General features: G+C 33.2%; 3 protein-coding genes across 3 annotated transcripts in view; all 3 read right to left on the reverse strand.

Moving 5' to 3' along the window:
* The window catches only part of LOC127702863 (uncharacterized), a 98,230-nt gene extending 97,805 nt beyond the window's left edge, over positions 1-425 (reverse strand). Inside the window, exon 1 of the mRNA XM_052207166.1 lies at positions 416-425. Coding sequence (XP_052063126.1) covers positions 416-425 — 10 coding nt within the window. The remainder of the gene's footprint in view (positions 1-415) is intronic.
* Positions 426-3,291: 2,866 nt separating this feature from the next.
* LOC127702864 (IgGFc-binding protein-like) lies at positions 3,292-5,716 on the reverse strand. The gene is made up of 3 exons (XM_052207167.1): positions 4,952-5,716; positions 3,841-3,940; positions 3,292-3,380 (listed from the first exon to the last, which is right to left on the reverse strand). The coding sequence occupies exons 1-3, from the start codon at positions 5,714-5,716 to the stop codon at positions 3,292-3,294; spliced, it is 954 nt and encodes a 317-aa protein (XP_052063127.1).
* Positions 5,717-15,203: 9,487 nt separating this feature from the next.
* On the reverse strand, positions 15,204-17,083 carry LOC127700544 (trophoblast glycoprotein-like). Its single transcript, XM_052204090.1, has 2 exons — positions 16,334-17,083; positions 15,204-15,571 (listed from the first exon to the last, which is right to left on the reverse strand). The coding sequence occupies exons 1-2, from the start codon at positions 16,972-16,974 to the stop codon at positions 15,208-15,210; spliced, it is 1,005 nt and encodes a 334-aa protein (XP_052060050.1). The 5' UTR covers positions 16,975-17,083; the 3' UTR covers positions 15,204-15,207.
* Between the last annotated feature and the right edge of the window lie 5,034 nt (positions 17,084-22,117).

Consider the following 22,117-nt stretch of genomic DNA (forward strand, 5'->3'; position numbering starts at 1 on the left):
GATCTTCCTAGTCAAAGTTGAGTTATACAAAGTTTGAATCCTGCCATCTAGATTTAATGCCAATTAAAAATGTAAAAATCATTCACTTACATGGAGCTTGAGGTTCTTGTCGTTTTTCACAATTGACTGTGGTGAAATTTTCACATTTGCCTGTGACAGTTGAGAACAGATCTGGATATGTACACTCCGACGCTGTGGGATTTTTAGAACAGTCTTGGTATTTAGCACAATTATGTAGATCTGGTAATTTATCTATTGAATGCGTTCTACAGTAAAAACGCAAAACCGCTGAAAAAAACATATTAAGACTAAAATGAGCCAATAAATTCTAAAAAAGCTTTATATAAAAAACTGTATATTATCTACTCTGCAATTAACTACACTTTCGCATCTCAGTTATTTATCAACACATTACCTGCATTCATTCGTCCATAAGTTTTTCTTGCATCTACTAGCAGTAGTCCGTCGTTCATGTCTGATTTCGATATTTTTTTTTTTATTCCTATGATCATTTATCTACAATTTCAAGTTTCGTGCATCTTTTTGTTCGTATTTCATATCCGTTTTCATACAAGGGGGGTAGGAGGGGTCCTGATCCCGAAATCCCGGGCTTAAAAACATGAAATCCCGCGGTCCCGAATTTAAAGAAATTTAAATCCCGACATCCCGAAATTCGAAAAAAGAATTCCCGGATCCCGAAAGGATCAATCCCGAAATCCCGAGCTTAAAAACACCCGATCCAGGAGTCCCGATAAAGGTCCGACCCCCCCCCCCCCCCACTCATACAAGTCTTTCATTTCTTAATAAATTGTCCACACGTCTTTCATAGATAAAGGAAGATGTGGTAAGAGTGAATCTCCACCCAAGTTACAATTTATAAAAGTAAACCATTATAGGTCAAGGTACGGCCTTCAACACCGAGCATTTGCTCACACCGAACAGCAAGCTATAAAGGGCCCAAAAAATTACTAATGTAAAACCATTCAAACGGAAAAACCGTATACCTGTATCCATTCGTCTAAATGTCTGTCATACTTGTATTCATTGGTGTACACGTCTGGCATACCTGTACAGGGGGCGGATCCAGCAATTTATAAAAGGGGGGGTTCCTAACCCAGGATAAAGGGGGTGTTCCAACTATATATCCCCATTCAAATGCATTGATCGTCAAAAAAAGGGGGAGTTCTAACCCCCGGACCCCCCCCCCCCCTGGATCCGCGCCACTGGATTGTATTCATTGATCTACACGTTTTTCATACCTGCATTCATTGGTCTACATGTCTTTCCTCTTGGATCGAAAAAATAGCCAGGTTTACACTTGGTTATGTTCATTGTTCTATTCTTGTAGCAGTTAATATAAGCAGGATCTCCTCTTTTACCGGGAAATTCCTGATCTCCGTCCCTTTTCCCTATACAGCTAGGCAGACGTTTTGGACAGTTGCATGTAGGATCAGTTCCGTTACATTTGTTCTGGACGTATTCACCTTGAAAAAAGATTTTATAAATGATTCAGACAACGTGGTAGAACGACAATTAGTACATGATTTCTTGGGAAAAAGTAGAAACTAAAGACGAAATGGCCGATAGTTATAAGGAAATAGAGGCAGAATGTATCAAGGAGACCATTGAAAACAATAAATCGATGAGAAGCAAACAATGACATGCAATCTGGCAAATGACAAACAGACAAACAACAGTCTAGAAACCATAAGAAAAGTCTTAAAGACTGTACAACACGAGACTTCGTATCAGTTCCCAAAGATAGCACGTGACACGACAAGTCAAAATGATTTCTATCTAGAGGTAAGCTAAGAACATCCCGTCATGAACTTTATAAACGGACGCTATAAAAGGCACACGTATCATTAATGTATACTTACAAGGTGCCTGTGGTTCTGGTCTTTTGTCACACTTAACCGTTTGGAAATCTTGACACTTTTTGGTCACCGATGAAAACAGGTCTGGGTATTTACATTCCTTCAGATAGTCTTGTCCCATGGATGATTTCTTCTGACTACAGTCGTAATACTGTGCACAGTCAACTGGATTGGCTATCAGTTCATGTGGGTTGTTTTTACATGCTGTTGATGGATCAACTGTAATACAAATGATCGTTATAAATCCACAATAAAATATGACCGATTTTTCAATACTGAACCTGACCGATTTTTTAATACTGAATCTGACATTTTCGTTAAGGTTAACAATAAGAAAAAATATTTAAAAAATGAAAACTTGTATTAATTAATTATGTGAAAAGTTACAAAGGGAGCGATCAATCGTTCATTCAGTACATAAATCTCATTGTTAAGAAATATTTACGATTGGTGGTAATGCAGAGAAATAAGGATTTGCCGAATTATGAATGCCAAAGCTAACTTTTTTTGCCAATTTTACAATTTGATCGAAGACGTAAGTTTAAATACAACATGACTATAAAAGAATTCACGTATTCTAATTTATGCACAACTCATCTGTTGTAGGATGTAAAACGATTCAAATGTTGAGATTACTTGATAAAATTACTAGAGGAAGACTTCAAAAGTTATTACACAGTCAGATAGGCAGCCTGTTCGATTTGAAATATAGAACCTGATGGCATTATACTACAAAGTCTGTTACATGTGTTTACTTACGTGGACAATTCACTCCTGTGTCACAAGGCTTAGTATCCTGACCGCTGCCGATACAGTTCTTTCCATTATATAATGGTGCTGGATCGTCGCATGACCTGTTTCGAAACAGCACACCTTTGCCACAGGTAACGGAACAAGAGCCAGACCATGGACCCCATGATCCCCAAAGACCGTCAACTAAAATGAATGAAGTAGAAATTAACGGGTTATTAAGGGGGTATTCAGAATCATAATTCTAAAAACAACAGACAAAATCACACAAAAAAGTAAAACACAAAACACAATTAAAGTCTAATCATTTGGATCAAAAATTGAAATAGGTGTACAATGCCATTTGATCCTAAGAATTCTGTAATAATATACCGCTATATCAGAAAGGGAAGTATAAAAGTTGAAGCATCATACACCATTTTAAAACTCAACATTAGGGTTTTAAACTCATGAGCAGGTACTCTTGTATGGGTTAGAGCCACTAGCAGCATATGAAATCTAAAATTTAACAGTGATACTTTATATCGTTTTCAATTTCTTTTTTATCATATCGAAAATATTGTATACATTGTAATAAGTTTGTCATTGATTGTTTGATTTGTTATTTTTTTTTATATAAAAAAAATGGATGGCATGCTCAGATGTGTTATGAGATGTCTCATCCTTAATTCATAATAAAATACTTCAATACATTAAATGTACCTGGAGTAGGATCGGTACAATCTTCATCAAATTTTCCATCACCATCATCATCTGTATGACAAAAAAAATAGTAAAAAAGAAATATTAGCAGTTACTGTAAAACCAGTATTTTCTGGCAAAAAATCTTCTCAAATGTAAAATATCTGTTCAAATTCAAGATGATCTACTATTACACCTTTGACTGATAACCTTTCACATATAATTTCAGGATCATTAAGGGTCTGGATAGAGGGTCCTTTATTTCTGCATTGTTTGATTCTTTTAGCCTGTTTTTCTCTATTCTTTTTATTATTTCCTCATTGTTTTCTAATCTTTATATTTTAGCACCCATTATTATCTATTCTTTACTTTATTTGTCCATTAGTCTCTATTCCTTTTTTTCTAGCCCTTTATTCTGCACGTTTTTCCCCATTATTCTCTATTCTGTAAATCCCATACAGACTCAAATCATTCACATCGATATTTTAAAGGACATTTTAGGAACAGAACTTTTCACTATGAAGACACTTGCCTTGTTTATTGTTATCGGTTGTACATAATTCTTCATCTATTTTACCATCGCAGTCATTGTCTAAACCATCACCGTCAATTGATTTCGTAGGTGTACATGGCTGAAAAATATATCGAAAAATACGTTTTTTAAGGAAATTACATCTTATCTAAATGTAAAACTATTATACAAATATGGGCCCTTGATATAAAAAGAGTACGTTTTCTTTTAAATTTTCAAAATGTAAAAATCGATTTCTGTAGTATCTTGTTTGTTCATCATGGAAAACGCATCATATTTATAGATTGGTCAATTCTTAACTTGCAAGCCAGTGTTAAGCGAGTTAAATTGAGTGTTTTTATGCCTACAAATATGTTTTCTGATCAGAAATAAGTCATCATAGATTACAAAGCTATGATTTAGTACGCTACATACGCATGTCGACTACATAAGACTAATCAATGGCGTTAGAACAAAAAAAGTTTGGGGACCAAATCAATTTGAAGAGAAAACCAAATAATATCTTTCTAAATCTGACTAAGGCCATTTATATGCCTGGGTGTAGAAAATAAATGATTCTGACATTATATAAAATATGCATATGGAAAAGAGGAAAAACAATACCAAGTAGGAAATGCACACAATGTGTTTTTAGTCTTACCGCGTTAATTTTTGCTAATCTCATTCCTGTTGGAAAAGCATAGGATTCATGGTAGGCATGGCCATAAAGATAGCTCCCAAATATTGTGTAGGAATCTTTATGAACAACTGTATGTGATCCTTTTGGAATGTCAACATACGTTCCAACCAGAGTTGTTCCTTCAATTGGGTTCCATTTTGTTCCCTTTGGTAATGGTTTTCCGTCTAGTAATAATCCGTCTTTCTTAGAAGATTCAATTACCAGCAAAACTTGATTTTCATACTTGAAATATTCAGGATGTGAGTATTCTGGTGTAGCAAAAGTATATCCGGAATTAAACAATTCATAGGGTGGGATAATCATCATGGACGGATCAGCCGACTCTTGGGCGTTCAGTTGACTTAAAACAAACTGTGCCATGAATACAGGCTTTGATGCATTGATTGACTTGTAAGAACTAGACGGAAGCGTAATTTGCTTCCAGTCACCTGCTTTCGCAAGAGTGATTGATGGCATGCCAGCGATATTAACTACAGTGTTGTCTTCACTCGCTACAATACGAAAGTAGTCCCCGACGGTTCTTTTTGGAATTGGAGCTGTTACGAATTTTTTTCCCCAAGTATCAACAGGCGTAAGCTGTTCTACCAGATGGTCTTGCCATTTCCCTGAACCAATGTTTGTTTTGATATTACCACTATATGCCGAAACAGGATGGGTGGCCACAATATGTGCACCCGTTAAATCACCGACACTTTGTAGCTGGAAGTTTTCATATTTGTCTAAGTTAACAGTAATCACATCTCCTCCGTGATAAGTCTTTGAATTGTATGTGACTGTCATATTTGGAGACTTGGGAAGCGTTACTTTAACCACAGTGTTGTCCTGTGTGGCTGCTACTCCAAGTTCAGTTTTACGAAACGCTGGTCCGTAGCACATAGCATAATACTCATTTCCTAATGCATCTGTTGGAATACCACAGAATACATCATTAGAATAGTCCTCCTTGTTTCCTCCGTAAACTGCAATGTCACCATCGGACTTGACAAGGAGTACTTTAGAAGATTTCAAACTTCCCTTCATACGGAACTCGTCACTTACCTTCACCCTGACTACCTGTCCAGGTGAGACGGTGACGGATTCTGATACAGAAGGTTGTGTCCATTTTGGCGATGTAATTTGTACATGAACAGGGTGTTTCTCTGATGTAGTTACATATAACTCAAGAGGGAAAACATTGCCATATTGATCATTCTCCATAAAGGATACAACAAACTCTCTTCCTATATTGTCAGGAGGACCTATTTATCAAAATGTAAAGTATTACATTAAAGTCATAAAGTTACTCAATATTTCCTTGAAGTATTTTCCCTTAGACGCTATAGAAATCAATAATCAATCAATTCTTGGACTGTGTTTTTTTATGATTTAAATTTATTATGTTATTCATGAAATCTGGTTCAGGAATCAGGAGTATCCGGCAAGTTTGTTTTTTTATGTATTTTGTAGTGATTTGTTATTGTTTTAAATGATTTTTGCTATTATTATTTCTTAACAATGTGTTAAGAAATTGTTTATAACGTTAGGGTACCCAAATTGCATGCAAAGTCCGCACTAGCTACTTCATCTATTGATATATAATGTGATCGTTTTGTGTATATTTAGCTATGTTGAATTTCGAATATATAGATGGCAAATTATAAAGATACGAGTTGTTTAATCTGTTAGAAAACTTGGCTATAAGATTTCCGCTGCTTTTTCGTTTAATGGGTGCAAATTGGGTACTGTGACGTTATATGTATTTAATTTTTGAACACATAAGGAATCTATATAAATTCAGTAGTGAAAAATAAGTTTTTCTATTCATTTTAGTCATTACTTCAGAAATGTGAAATATAAACATGTATGTCTTTTAACAAGGAACAGTGTTGTTAGCTCTCTTGTCTTTTCTATTCGTTTTTATACGTTTATTTGGTACATTGTTGAAACACAACCTCAGTCATCCATGCAATCTTCTATGTATGTCTTCTTTTGAGTATTGTTTTTAATGTATGCTGCAGCTTTGAATGACGTTTATTTATTGACACTGTGATATCACTTTGATACATATACTTTTCGTCTGTCCAATGAGATATGAAAAGGCCTGTTTACAAAAAAGTTTGTTTTATGATAAAAAGGTCATTGATAATAAGGCACGTGTCATTGGATGACTTCTTCACAGTTTAGTAGACAATGTTTTACGGTTTACGCAGGAAAAAAGATTAAATACAGATAATTGAACACTTTTTATCAGTGAGAGGTAAACATGGTAAACTTACCTTGCCCGAAAGACAAACTTAATATACAGATAACTGCTAACAGCTTCCGAAGATCAATCATCCTGATGTATTTAAGCTATCAAACCATTATCTTATAAAGTCTGAAAATAATGCATTTACTGGTTATCTTCTTTTTTTTTTAAAGTTTTAGCTGAATAAGAAAATTTCAGTCAATTTGTATAGGAAATAGTATAAAGACGCCAATACAGTATGTGAACATATTTAAACATTAAAAAAGAAAGAGAAAAGAAACGAAAACTGAACTTAGCACAAGCTCTACAACGGTACAAAGGTAAATTTACCATAAACAGAATTCACATTTATAACCCGACATTCACAAATCCATGTTCTGCTATGGAAAACCATTTGATCGTTAATAAAATAAACGATTCATAACATAACCTTTTTACTGAACAGTCTAATATTTTAATAGAAGGAGAAGTTGCAGATGGGATATGCAAACGGAAGGACGGAAGTACGGACGGACATTCATTTTATACATATTTTGGATACAAAAATATCATTTATAACTATGACAAAATATGTACAAAAATTAACAAAACCAAAATAGATAACTGCTTTACTACATTTTAAAGTTAAATAGTAGCGCGTAAAAAGGTCAAACGAAAGAAATGTTTAAGTATACATCGATGTGCTACAAATATGATATCAAAGTAAAACATGCTATAACACTAAAAAAATCATAATGTGCAAAGAAATTTCCTTACTGTTAAACTGTCAGGGAATTTGTAGAATTTCTTTTAAAATGTGACAAAAATTGTCAACTGCCAAAAGATGAGCAAATAAAATAACCACAAAATTATAAAAAAAACGAAGTAAAATGGACGCAAAATGATACTACCAAATTTCTGACATGAACAAAAAAATTAAATAAATTTAAAAAAGACAACACAATGAAAATAAATTAATGATTCCATATCAGAATTTTTTTGTAGGTTTTTCTTTATGAATTAGATTTTGATTAAAACTGAGTATTCACTTGAAAAAATGTTCGAAAAAAATTACACTTATAGGGCAATATAGTTTACGTCAGTCTGAAGAAATTCTAAAAACTGATATTCACCGCGCTAAACCACGTCATGTGCGAAGGTTAACGATTGCTATTCAACGCTTTATTCAACGTCATATGCTTTTACATGTATACATATGGTAAAATGTTAGATGTACAATAAATTTTGGCATAGAGTTCTGCATCAAATTCATTTTTATTCGGAATATGAAATAAAACAATAACGGTTTTTTGTTCGGTAAATCTTTGGGTGAAATGAATTCAGAAAAAGAATTGTACATCATAGTATATCTAAGCTTGTTTCAATTTGTTAAGACCGAGATTTGAGGTCTTAAACTACCTGCTGTTCATGTTGACTTTGAAGAAAGAGTCATGGTTACGTCCATCCGACCTATTGAAGTGTTGTCGGTTTCATCTGCCACAAGCATGATGGCGAAATATTTTTTAAAACTTTTCCATGATAGTTCAAATATTGTGTTAATAAAGCGCAAATGTTTTATAGAAAAAGTGCAAATGTCGTTTTTTGAAAAGCGCATATGTCCTAAAAATTAAAGCGCAAATGTACATTAAAAAATCGCCAATGTCCTATCAAAAAGCGCAAACGTCCAACGCCGGGTTTTACATCAGTTGACTAATGAATATAAGCTGGTTTTGAGAATGAAAATGGAATAAAAAATAACCAAAGCGTAGATCATAGAGGTTCTTAAAAAAATCATTATAAGGAAAAAAATGAAAACTTCATCTGCAATTTGATAAAAAGCACTGATGAAAAGAATAACGCAAATATAAGATGAAATAGCTTAACACTCCTTTTAAAAATGCAGGACTTGGTTGCATAAACGTCAATTAACGTTAAACATAATTTACATTTTCAAAAGTGTTTCACATAAAAGGTGCTCCTTTCTTAGTGAAATTAAAATATTTTGTAATATTGTTACATCGACGTCTTTTCTCCAAGAATGTTTGATAAACGAAAACGAAAGCCTTCTTCGGTCATGAAAATTATTAAAAAAAAAAACCATTTATGTCATTCTCATTTAATAGAACTTCTTTTACTGAAATTGTGAAACTTTTGCAATAATTAATTTGCTATCCTGCAGTCCAAATTTAATTTTTATACAACACATAGAATAAAAGTAATTATTGTCGCTGTAAGTTATCTTTGATGTTGTGACATAGTGGTCCTAGTCGCCTAAGCAACACGCTCCTCTTACCTTGTCAGGAGAAACTCGGACGCCAATATTTTACCGCCGCGACCCTTGCCATCTTTCTTATATAGTGGAGGCTGGGCTTTGTTTGCGAAGGGGGACTGATTACATTATCTTTGAAACGGGAATACTTCATACGTAATGTTCCGACGTAAAAGCACATAAAAGTTGATCTGCTGTGGAATAGAATGCGCTGTTTACTTTGTAATTACTTAAGTAAATCCCATCACTTTTTCCTTCCTGTCTTTGTTATTTTAATACCTAAGATCAATGATAAAATTTTGATAAATTAAAAACAATAATTAGTTACGCATTTCCATGTTGTTATTTGGAGTCACATGTAATGACTTCTTGCTACTTCTTGACACTAAGTTTGGAATGCCTACATTAGGGGTCTTCTGAACTTAATATTTATGTAAGAATTTTCGTGTACTTTAGGTATGGTTCATGTCAACGCTTTGATTTGAGTAAATAACAAAAATGAAAAATGACCGCAGCACTCAATATTTTAATTTATTTTTACTAATTGTTGCAATTGTTTTTCCTTTCGTTTAACTTTTTCTTCTGACGCCTTTGTTTGCCGAATGTGCCATACCCGAGGAAGAATTTTAAGGTATATAATATGTATAAATATAGTATTTCTTCAAGATGCACAATGTTAGGTTATCTAATGGTGTTCATACATAAAATGATTTCGTTGTTGTAATTACCAAACAGATTTATTATTTTTGTTCATGTTTGTTAAATGGTAGTGGTCTTTCTAACCTATATCTTTGTAGCACGAAACGAATGTCATTATCAAAAAGATTTTTTAGTGTGCTTTATCCACGTCATTTGAACTCGGGTGGATAGTTGTCGCATTGACACTCATAACTTATCTCCTTATTTTTTTATTTAACGGCGGAACCTTGATATTCTCATTTTCAAAAATATTTAAAAACCAGTATAGTGACAAAAATGCATATAAGAAGATTTTCAAAAGAGAGCGAAAGATGCTTAAGGGATATTCAGATTCCTAAGTCAAAAAAGAACTGAGTCGGGAATCTGATGTTCAATAGTTGTCGTTTGTTGATGTGGTTCGTAGTGTTTCTCGTTTCTCGTTTTTTATATAGATTAGACCGTTGGTTTTCCCGTTTGAATGGTTTTACACTAGTAATTTTTGGGGCCCTTTATAGCTTGCTGTTCGGTGTGAGCCAAGGCTCCGTGTTGAAGACCGTACTTTGACCTATAATGGTTTACTTTTATAAATTTTGACTTGGATGGAGAGTTGTCTCATTGGCACTCATACCACATCTTCTTATATCTATTGACAACGCCATGGCAAAAACCAAAGCCTGCAAACGTCTGAAATTGTAATTATTCTCCTTTATGGTAATCATCTCATTCTAATTCTCAGTATCTTTATATATGACGTTGAAATACGTAACGCATATCATAGACTATTTCTAAAGGCACATGAGGGATATGTTTTTGCCATCTTCCACTTTTAGGTAAAAAAAAATAAAATGACTTGAACTTTCTGTGATCCACAAAGATGTACCAACAAGAACATTTTTTTCTGCTAATTTTGCGTTCTTGTCATAATTATTCAACATACATAAATTTCTTGACCCTCACCCTTAATACCCCTTCTCAAGTGCATATATTCCCGCTTCGGATATGACACGACAATAAGAGAAAGAAATGCAAAATCGCTGATTCATTAACCAAAAGAAGAAAAAACTATTTATCGTAGTTCGATCCTGTTCTGTGTTGCTTTATATCACCAGTACCAATTTATAATTTTATGGAAAAAACGTAACTTCAACATATATATATATATAAAACTGTTTTTAAGCACAGTGGGTTTTTTTAATTAGTCGTTTCACGTTTATTTTGGAAAGAACTATTTTAGCCTTTCATCTGGTTTTTTAAAACAAATATAGTATTTTCGACAGTGGATTTCTGACATGCGCATTCGAATTGTACATATAATTGAAAAGAGGAAAGATACCAAATGGCAATACAAAATTTGAGGAAACACAGACAGCATCATGACCAAACGATACAAACGGAAAGACACACGACAATGTAAAAAACACCAAACAGTAAACTTAAGATTTAGCAACACAGACCCCACTAATAATCAGTCGCGAATTTTTGTGCTTTATAGAAGGGTAAACAATCCCAAACTAGTAGCGGTCGTTAATAAACTTTGAAACGCAATTCAATGTTTTCACTTAATATACTTTTCACGACTAAAATTCGTATCAATGGGATGCTATCTCACTGAAGTAAATCCCCTATTATTTATTCACATTTTTATAAACTCTCAATAATATAAAAATAAGAAGGTGTGGTATTATTGTCAATGAGACAACTCTCTACAAGAGACCAAATGACGAAGTTAACAAATATATCACTGTACGGCCTTCAACAATAAGCAATACCCATACCGCATAGTATGCTATAAAAGGCTCCGAAAAGACAAATGTAAAACAATTTAAAAGAGAAAACTAATGGTCTTATTCATGTGCAAAACATTAAACGAAAAACAAATATGATATACAACGACAAACAACACCCGCTGAACTAATCAATTACAGACACTTGACTTGGGACAGACACATACAGAATGTGGCGGGGTTAAACATGCTTGCTGGTGCCAAACCCACCCCTAACTGGGACATAGTGTAATATTTCTAGAAACTAAGGTTCCATTAGATTATGTGGCTACTATTTGTATACCTAGACGATTAATATTTAGACATCGTTTGTCTCTTAAGATACCTAAATAAGGTTAACATGGAAAAGCGCTTGAAAAAAAAACAGATTTGGACGTTTCCTTTCGATTTCCTATTGCTGGTTGCTTGTTGACTAAATTTGAGTGTATTATTCATTTTATACTGACCGTCTCGGTCTTGAACAAAGCAGGGTATATTTATTGCACATAAACAATTATCGCACTGAATATATATGTAATCTTTTACACCGAACGTTAATCAGCCAACAACCAAATCAATCATTCCAAAAGAATACTGGGATATCAAATATAACAATGAAACAGTGCTTTCTTTTGTTGTTCCTAAATGCAACCACAATCGCTCACCTTGGTCTATGTGCATATTCAACAAAGGACACTCTCCGACATTGTAGACGAGAATAGAATTCATGACAAAAACCTCTGCTTTGTTGATCTTGTAGTGCTGATCATTGAGTGTTTAGTTTCTCTCTGATTTCTTTAGTTTTTGCTCAAAACACAAAAGAGGATGAAAAAAAACTCCTCATTAAAGGGCAATCACTCCTATAAAGAGTGACAGTCTACTAACTATATCGGCAAAATTTGACTTGTAAGTAGATTTTGCCTTGCTGATGATTTTTGTGGTTTATTAAAATATTGGTAAAAATCGTCATCAAAGGGCAATAACTCTAATAAGGAGTCGACTGACGATTTCGAACATGCAAAAACTTATTTGTAGAACTTGTCTTGTAGATCATTTTTGCTATTTAAAGTTTCTCTCTATCTATTATAGTTTTCAAGATAAAAGGCAAAAATGGAAAAAAAATGGCAAAATTTGTCATTTAAGGGCAATAACTCCTATAAGAAGTCTTCTGACAGCTTTGACGTATTGGACAATTGATATAGCTCAGCATTCTGTCTGCACATTTCTACCCCAGTCAGATTTTTTCTATTTCTAATGGTTTTCAAAATAAAAGACAAAACTTGCATTTTACCCTTATGTTCTACTTTTAGCCATGTCGGCCATATTGGTTTGCAGGCGGGGTCATCACATTTTTTAAACTAGATACCCCAATGATGATTGTGGCCAAGTTTGGTTAAATTTGGTCCAGTAGTTTCAGAGGAGAAGAATTTTGTAAAAGTTACCGGACAACGACGACGACGACGGACGACGGACGACAAGTGATGAGAAAAGCTCACGGTTTCAGGTGAGCTAAAAATTAAAAAAAAAACACGAAATCCCGGCTACATTGCAACAACAATCCAGCAGCACCGGTATATTGAGTATATTTACCAGTTGAAAAAAATATTCCACGGCTTGCGTTTTCTATATAAAATTTCTTGATGAGGGGTTTTCCTACAGTTTACTAGGAAGCACCTAAACCAAGATTTTCTAATGATAAAATTGAAGTCATTTCTTCGAAGGCTTAACAGACACCACCATGATTTGGTTGAACATATGGGTTACTACAGAGGACAACGGATATGTCCCAATTGCAGTAGTCACAATCCCGTCCTCTTTTTTCTCTATCATGAAATTACAAAATAGTTATTACAAATGTAACCACGAGCAACCGTGACGAAGGAATTTCCTTTTATGTAGTGTTTTTTTTTATGACTGTAGTTTGTCTGTTGTCGTATTTCTTGACCTAGTATTGTAATTTTTTTTTTAAACATATGTTTTTTTATTTCACTTTGGTATTTTCCAATAAAAACCATTTGTAAATAAGAAGACATGAATGCAGGCTTATTTCACTCTTCGGGATTTTTTTCTTCTATAAGTCTGAATAAGATATTAACAGATTTTACCAAGGTGCACAATTAACCAATTTTCTATGCTTTAATAAAAATAACACTATTTAAATTTGTTTGCAGCACTTTTTCTAAATTTACTTTCAGCAAGAACGCCCAGAAGTATAACATTGAAAGGATGCATAAACACGTGAGGAACAATACCATAAATATGGACATAAACAAGAATGTGTCCATAGTACACGGATGTCCCACTCGCACTATCATTTTCTATGTTCAGTGGACCGTGAAATTGGTGACAAAACTCTAAGTTGGCATACAATTAGAAAGATCATATCATAGGGAACACGTGTACTAAGTTTCAAGTTAATTGGACTTCAACTTCATCAAAAACCAAAAACTTTAATCTGAAGCGAGACAGACGGACGGACGGACGGACGGACGGACGAACGAACGGACGGACGAACGAACGGACGAACGAACCGACGCACAGATCGGAAAACATAATGCTTCTCTACTATAGTAGGTGGGGCATATAAATAGTAGCCAAATCCACCTAGAATCAACTGTGACTAAGGGAACTGCAACCTCAGTTTCTATTCAATTCAATACAATTCAAAGTTTTATTTAAATTCAATATTCAGTAAACTACATAAAAACACAAGCTCTAATGAGCTTTTAAAATCGAATGAATAACAAAATATATACAAAAGTCATGAAAATAACACAATTTTAAACATGCAGTGCATGGAAAGATAATAAAGATGACATATAATGTTTATGTATATTTTTGGAAATATGCATGCAAAATAAAGCATATCTTAAAACATAGTAGATCATGGTATAAGTAACAATATTAAGCACAGCAGATAGAAGCAACATAAAAGCTTTGCAAATCTCCCAGTCAAACAAAATGAAAAGCACAAGCATTAAAGCATTATATATGCATACACTGCACTGGCATGATCTGTTATTTAGATCCCATTTTTGTATCAGTTTTTATAATTGGTCAAAAGATGTTTCAACGCGGTAATGGTTAGGCAGCTCAATCCAGATTTGTGTAAACTTATAGCGAAACGATTTTAAACCATCCTTTTTTTATGAATTATTTTAAATGTTTTTGTTGCGGTAGTTTTTTTTTTCTCCTTATCTTTTAAGGAAGCCTATTTAGTTTATTCTAGCAGTTTTTCGTATGAACTATTATAATTTTCATAGATGAATCTAAGAGCTCTTTTTTAATTCTTTCCAATTTAAAAGAAAAAGTTTTCGCTACAGTAGCGCCAAATTACTGGACATACAATAGTTAAAATTTGAACGAATGAATGAATAGTACGCGATAAACCTGCCTAGCCTGTTTAAATATTTGCTCATTCGTTTTGGAATATTCAATTTGCATGATGCCTTATTTCATATTTTCATATTTATGACTATATAGTTTAAGTCCGAATCTATAGTTACTCCAAGAAGTTAAACATTTTCTTCATTAGAATTTTTGTTTCCGTTTAAGTTGAATGTCAAATTATGTTGATTTGTTTTTATTTTCCAATGGCTATAATATTGGGAATAGTTTTAACTGTGTGTCTTTTTAACATTTCATTTAACTCATTACTTATTGTTCATTGATGGACAACAATATTTTTGTGTATTTGTTATAGTATTTCAAAACATGAACTATTTTAGGAAATTAAAATTTAAAGGAAATTCTCTAATCTATATATATATATTCAGTCATCACTATATTCTATTTTTACATCTTCTGTAGCTGTTGTTTCTTCATTATTGAGTAGTGATTCATTTTCCGTCGTCGCAATAATAATATCCACTTGATCATCCTTGCCATCTTCATTACTATCATCCTTATTGTGAAAAACAGCTACGTAATTACCTCCCTTGTTATTGCAACACCGTAAATGTTTTAAATATTTCCGATTTGCATGAATAAACCACCCTATCCCAACTAACATGAAACACACTATAAAGAATAATGTTAATAGTAAAATGAGTCTTGAATAATCTGCATAACAGTTCAGGTCTTTGCTTCGGATGTCAAAAACATTCTTCCCCCTGTATCTAGAGGGAAACTCACATCTGGAAAAAACAAAACAAAAAACCACGTTCTCTATAATCACTGTATATAGATAACGACATATATAACGACATTTTCACAATTTTTGAAAAATCTCATACAATAGCAAATGATGACACAGAATGATTTTGAATGATTTAAGAATTAACTGTTTAGTTGTTGTGATTTCAGGGACCAAATATCGCCATTTAATTAGAAATATGTAGTAGTTCTCTCTGCACATCGTCTATAGATAATCCTGTACTTCTCTATTTTAACAACCCCCATAAAAATGTAAACGATAATACAAAAATTGAATTATTGAAGATTTTCAATTTTGGTGTTTTTTTCCTTGTACTTTGTCAATTTACATGAAAAGCTACATCACAGGACTTCCTGTTTTTTTGGAATTTAGTTTTCTGGATATTTTCCGACGATCATAAAAGCGCTGTATCATTTGTATATTTTTGTTCTATCTTATTATCGTTGTCTCATGTAGACATCCACCTCAGGTCTTCATTCTAACAAAACATAGAATCTCATACATCTAATATTTCGAAATATTTCAAGATTTCAATAAAAACAACTTCAAGAACCCTCCCAACATCTAATGTAACTCAAGAGAATGTTTTCCCCACCACCAGCTATCCGACAAAAGTGGTCAGGAAATACAGTTCAAAGAAAATGACCAACTTACATTGTAGAGAAATTGGTTTAGAATCCACGAAAGTTTATCTACATGTAATTGATTGATCAACGGAATTAATTTACTGGTATATTCTCACCTTAGTTTAAAATCCCTGAAGACGAATTCGTCAGATTGGTTTTCCACTAACCAGCGCATTCTGCAATCACAATGCCAAGGATTATCTTCCAATCGTATCTCCTTGATGTAATGAGAATCCAAGGGAAGTAAATACGGATACAAAGTTCTAAACATGTTCCCTTTCAGCGACAACATTTCTAAATTGAACAATGGTTTGAATATGTTCTCTTTAATAGCTTCTAGCCTATTGCTATCCAAATACAAGGTTTTCAGGGATACTAAACGTGACATTTCGTTTAATATTGAAAACTCATTATGACTCAAATCAAGCACTTCTAATTCTGAAAGACCTTCTAGCGACAACGCTTCAAATTTCGAAAGATGATTAAAACTTAAATTTAAATGTTTTAATCTTGCTAAATTGTCAATAGACAAATGTTCAAGTGTGTCTAAGGAACAAGACGATAGATCTAAATATTCCAAAGTAGAAAATCCATAGGCTGTAAAAGTTAATCTTTCCAGTTTTCCTAAATGATTTCCTTTCAAAATCAATCGTTTTATATTTTCAAAATGTCCGATTTCATATTTGAACGTTTCAATGTGTAACGATGAGCCATTTATTCTATTGTATGACAGATCTATAACTTCAAGGTTAGTCATATTGTCAAATACACCTCTCACAACTGTATCGATGATATTATGTGTCAAATAAACCTCAACGACTGAGGACGGATGTGGTAAGTTAAAAGGGGAAACAACTGTGATCTGATTGAAGGAAAAATCTAAGTGTGTCACAGTACCTGGGACCTCTGGTATGTAAGGAATATTGTTTAAGCCTTTGTTTCTACAGTCCAAGAATGTTTCATTTCTTCTACATATACTGGAACTAGTTGTACAAATCATAAATGTTATTAAAGATAGCATGGTGATTATTTTAAACGTGATCGTAATATCCATAGCTGTAGTTTCTGAAAGAAAAAAAATATATCCAGATTCATTCTAAACCAAATCAACCAGAATTGTTTATGCTAACTTTAGTGTTAAATTGTGTCCTTCGTATAATAAGAGAGTTACTTTAATGATATTAGTGTATATTGAAATGACTTTCTTGTTCAAGTTCACTGTATCTTATTTCTTTTTTATGCTTCTAAATGCGTAACATCCAAGCTTAACTATACAAAGATGATTGTTAATGCCAATATAGCATTGTTTCGATTTTCGTTTTCCAGACGTCCATTACATACTGGTTCTCTTTTTTGTTATCCGGCTTAGCTTGATTAGCTTACTGTTAGAGCCAACCGATAAAGGAAAGGTTGAATGGTGTACAGTTGGTAGTCCTTCGGGATTTATTGAATACATTTCATGGTTCTCTGGTACATTATTATATTTTATGGTGAAAATCTCCGCCAAACAAAGAAGGGAGCATCGGATGTTTACGTTTTTATTTACATTTTTTCAGGCGAAGACGCGTTTTTTTATGAAATTCTAAATTGCTAAAAGGGGAGAAAACCTCATTAAAGAGGCAAAGAAGTAAAATTTCATTTTTAAAAGATTGTCTTTACGTTAGAAATTGTAGGAGCGAGCGAGTCCAACGAACGAGCAACAACTTGAAGAACACATTTGATTTTTTTTTATGATTGTTTTTTTTTATTACTCAGGCAAATTTGACCTTAAGGTGAATTTGGCTATTCTTTTTATGTCCTTTTTGGTCATAAAGCTCCTATCGTTTCAGCACGAACGGTATATACGAAAACCTCGTTTTCAAATGTTTAAGTTTGAGCGTTCTTGATGAAGTTAAAGTTAGAAAACCTCTTTGGACGCACGAAATTCATCAAGGATTTATTTTAAATTAATTTGTTAAATTGTTTATTTTGGAAAAAAGTGATTCAAACTGCCTAAACATTCTCTAATTTCCCACATTTTGCGTTCTAATCTGCACATATTCTACTACTGTATTTAATCGTACACCAGTTAATATTCAAAATGTTATGTAAAATATTCTCTTTTGGACAATGAATAACTTTGACGTGTCGATATTTACTGACACTACAAACATGATTTAATTTGTTTCTGGATGATCATATATCACTGCTATTCATTTTTTAGACGGTGGTGTAATGAAGAATTTAATACAGAAATCTGAAACGTGTAGGCCTACATTCTCATTTTTAAATAATATGAAAGTGAAATTTTAAAATATAACAGAGCTTTCTTATGCCGTTCAGTTATAGTATTTATTTAATCAAATTTGAAACTAAAAATCCCCAAAAGAATAAGTAAAAGAAAAAACTAACCGTCATGTACTGCTGTTATACACATATATTTTTATCAGAGATTTATTTGCGTTCATTTGTGACTTGGTATTTCTACGTTAATCGAACTTTGTATCATCCGTATTAAGATAACAGTATAGATAAATATGATAATGGATTCTTTGTGGTATTTTACTAACACCTTATTATAACCTTGTATATGTGGTCTTAAATAGTTATGATGTAAGTTTAAACTGGTCCGCCGTTCCATCTATAGCTTCGCGATAAGTGAACACAACAGGGGTCCAGTTTAGATGTAAGTTAAGCTATGAATTTGCATTGCACCGAACAATAGTGTCGTAAAATACAGAATGTTTTACCGGTATACTGAAGATATATATATTGATTTATTCCTGCTACATTTCCAGTGGCAAATATTAAATGCACATCCAGGACGATAACATTGACACGCTGAGTTGAAATATTTAACGTACTAACTAGTAACACGGCCAGTAACTGTCGACTAGAAATATGTTTCCCTACTTGGATACATTATTTTGACTACAAGCCGACTAGTCGTTAATTGGTCTTACTGGTTGTAGGAGAAGCCAGCAAATGAAAATTTTAAAGTATTTGGTCTAAAGAGGCCAGAAAAGCATATAAAATCAATAGGAAAGTTAAACAACTTAACATTCCAATACACTCATAACTAAGGATGGAAAATATTCCAATCAAAGTCAAACATACTCAGTTCAAAGCAGTTGTCTATAATGAAACTTCATTAAGAATCCTCACAACTAAAAGCTAGGGAAGCAGAAGATGTATAAATGCATGGGAATCAATATAATCAAAAGGATACTGGGTAAAATAGATTTTATAAATTCTACCCATCCAGTTTTGGAAAATTGAATTTCTTTTAGACGAAAATTGAGAAGATAACTGGTAATCAATGAAAGTCATCTTTCAAAGGACAGACAAAACCTTGTACCACAAGTATACAGCGATAACGAAAACGAAAGTTTAAAAACCACCACCCAGGAAACTAAAGATTGAGTAACACGAACCTGACAAAAACGTCATGTGCTCCAGAAGTGTAAGAATAATCTAATGGTCACTATAAACATATTACACAACTTATAAATAGTTATAAGAACATATTTGCCGAATAGCATCCCCCTGAAAGTATCCACCAGCGGTATAAGTGGTATACATATTTGCAATGATGACATAGTGGTGCTAATTTAAAATGTTACTTGCCCAATGGTAGCACGTTAAGAGTTAGACAAAGCGACATAAGAACAAAGACTAAAATACTATCAAACACAATGAAAAGTAGAAACGAAGAACAGCTATATATTGATTTCAAATATCGATCTTCAGTGAAAACCGATGACAATTGAAAAAATGTTTTAATTACCTTGTTTTCACCATCAGCGTTTTAAATGGTTGAGAACAAAACTTTACGACAAAAAAGATTATTTCAGCTTCCCAATTGTGAACTTTTCATTTCTCTGTAGCAACATTCCGCAGCGCCTGCATATAGAGTATATATGGAGTATATATCTCACAGCTAACACGTTATTCAAGGACTTGCCTTTCCTATCATTATGTCCTTGATAGAGGGTTGCTGCTCACAAGGAAGCTATTAAACCAAGAGTTCCAAGTGGTAAATTTAATATCATCCCTTCAAAAATTTTACGGACGCCATCACGAGTTGGTTGACCGTTATGGAATATATGTTTCACAGATGACGACAGATATGTCACAATTGTCGTAACCATTATCCTGTCCTTTTTTCCCCGAATGTTACCTACCGAATTAGACATATAACCGGATTTGTACTTAAATGAGCAACGCGACGAGTGCTACATGTGCAGCATGATCTGCTTACCCCTTGGGTCACCCCTTGGTTTTGTGGGGTTTGTGTGTTTCAGTCTTTAGTATCTAGGTTGTGTTTTGTATACTGTTGTTTGTCTTTTGGTCCTTTTCAGTTTTTGACATGGCGTTGTCAATTTATTTTCGGCTTATGAGTTTGAATGTCAATTTGGTATATTTCTTCTCTCTTTTACAAGACGAACAAATTAAAACAACGAAGATACGGTATACGTTTATGACACAAAAACCTCCAAAAAATCACAAATAAACCCACAAAACGTTCTTCAACAATAGCCAAGTGTCTATACAATAAGTCAGCTTTAGAAACGTAGTGAATAAAGTTATGAAAGATCTACCATTAACATCAAATTCCTCAAAATGACAAACAAAAAAATACATTGATATATGAAAGAGGTAGCCACTAACGAGGTTCTGAGAGATAGGCACACGAACAGTTTGCTTGTTCTCAAATTTAAGCTTGAAAAAGAATTTTCGAAAAGTAAAAATTGCATTGATGGAGGAAAGTCTTTAGTTTCTTTTTTCAAAGTATAACTATGATCTGTGTGTAAGATTAAAACATAATTATTCTAAAACTGAACTTTTTTTAATGATTTTTTTACGGCGAAAAATATATTTTTGTTTCTGATAACGTCGAATATTTATTTAAAATAGCAATATTTGCACTGGTGCAATATCATAGAATATTGTACTCTACGCTAACTTTTCTTTACGTTCTGTTGGAACTATGATGTTGCTATACAATAACAATAATCGTAACAAAAAATAGATAAAGGAGTAAATAAAGTAAATAAAATGGACGCCAAAGAAGTTAATTTTAGCTTTTACAATAGAATTGATATTCCCTACTCATTGATTGTATAGGACTTCAGTTTTTTGTGACAGAAAAGTTATCTAGTATTTACCCAGACTGTGTAAGTTTGTTCATAACCACAGGTTGTACCATCATTACATAGATAACATTGTGATAACGAAGATAATAACGTGTTATATACAGTTGTTTTAATATGAATTATAACCCATACGTTGTTGTATCTTGCAACCAGCAAACTTTTGAACAAATATTAGACATACAAATATAAATAAGAAGATATGGTATGACTGCCAATGAGACAACTATCCATCCAATAGTCACAATGTGTAAAAAGTGAACAATTATAGGTCAAAGTACGGCCTTCAACACGGAGCCTTGGCTCACACCGAACAGCAAGTTATAAAGGGCTCCAAAATGACTAGTGTGAAACAATTCATACAGGAAAACCAACGGTTTAATCTATATCAAAACGAGAAATGAGAAACAATTATGAACCACACCAACAAACGACAACCACTGAACAACAGGCTCCTGACTTAGGACAGGTACATAAAAAATGCAGCGGGTTTCATATTTGCTGCTTTCTTTGAACAGTAGCACTGTACAATGAAATATCGTGTTAAAGTCACACATTAGGGATTTTCACCAAAAGTTTCAATAAAACTGCATGAGATTGCAATAAAAAATTAGTTGATAATTCAAATCATGACAATTTCAAAATGATGCCTACAAGGTAAATTAAACCTCCAGGAAATGACAGTTTACCAGCAGAGGTTTCAACCGAGATGTTGTAACAAACAAACAAACATATTCTCTATAACAATTAAGGCGCCCATATAGGCAG

This window comes from Mytilus californianus, unplaced genomic scaffold (assembly GCF_021869535.1).
Source record: "Mytilus californianus isolate M0D057914Y unplaced genomic scaffold, xbMytCali1.0.p SCAF_5, whole genome shotgun sequence".
NCBI lineage: Eukaryota > Metazoa > Mollusca > Bivalvia > Mytilida > Mytilidae > Mytilus > Mytilus californianus.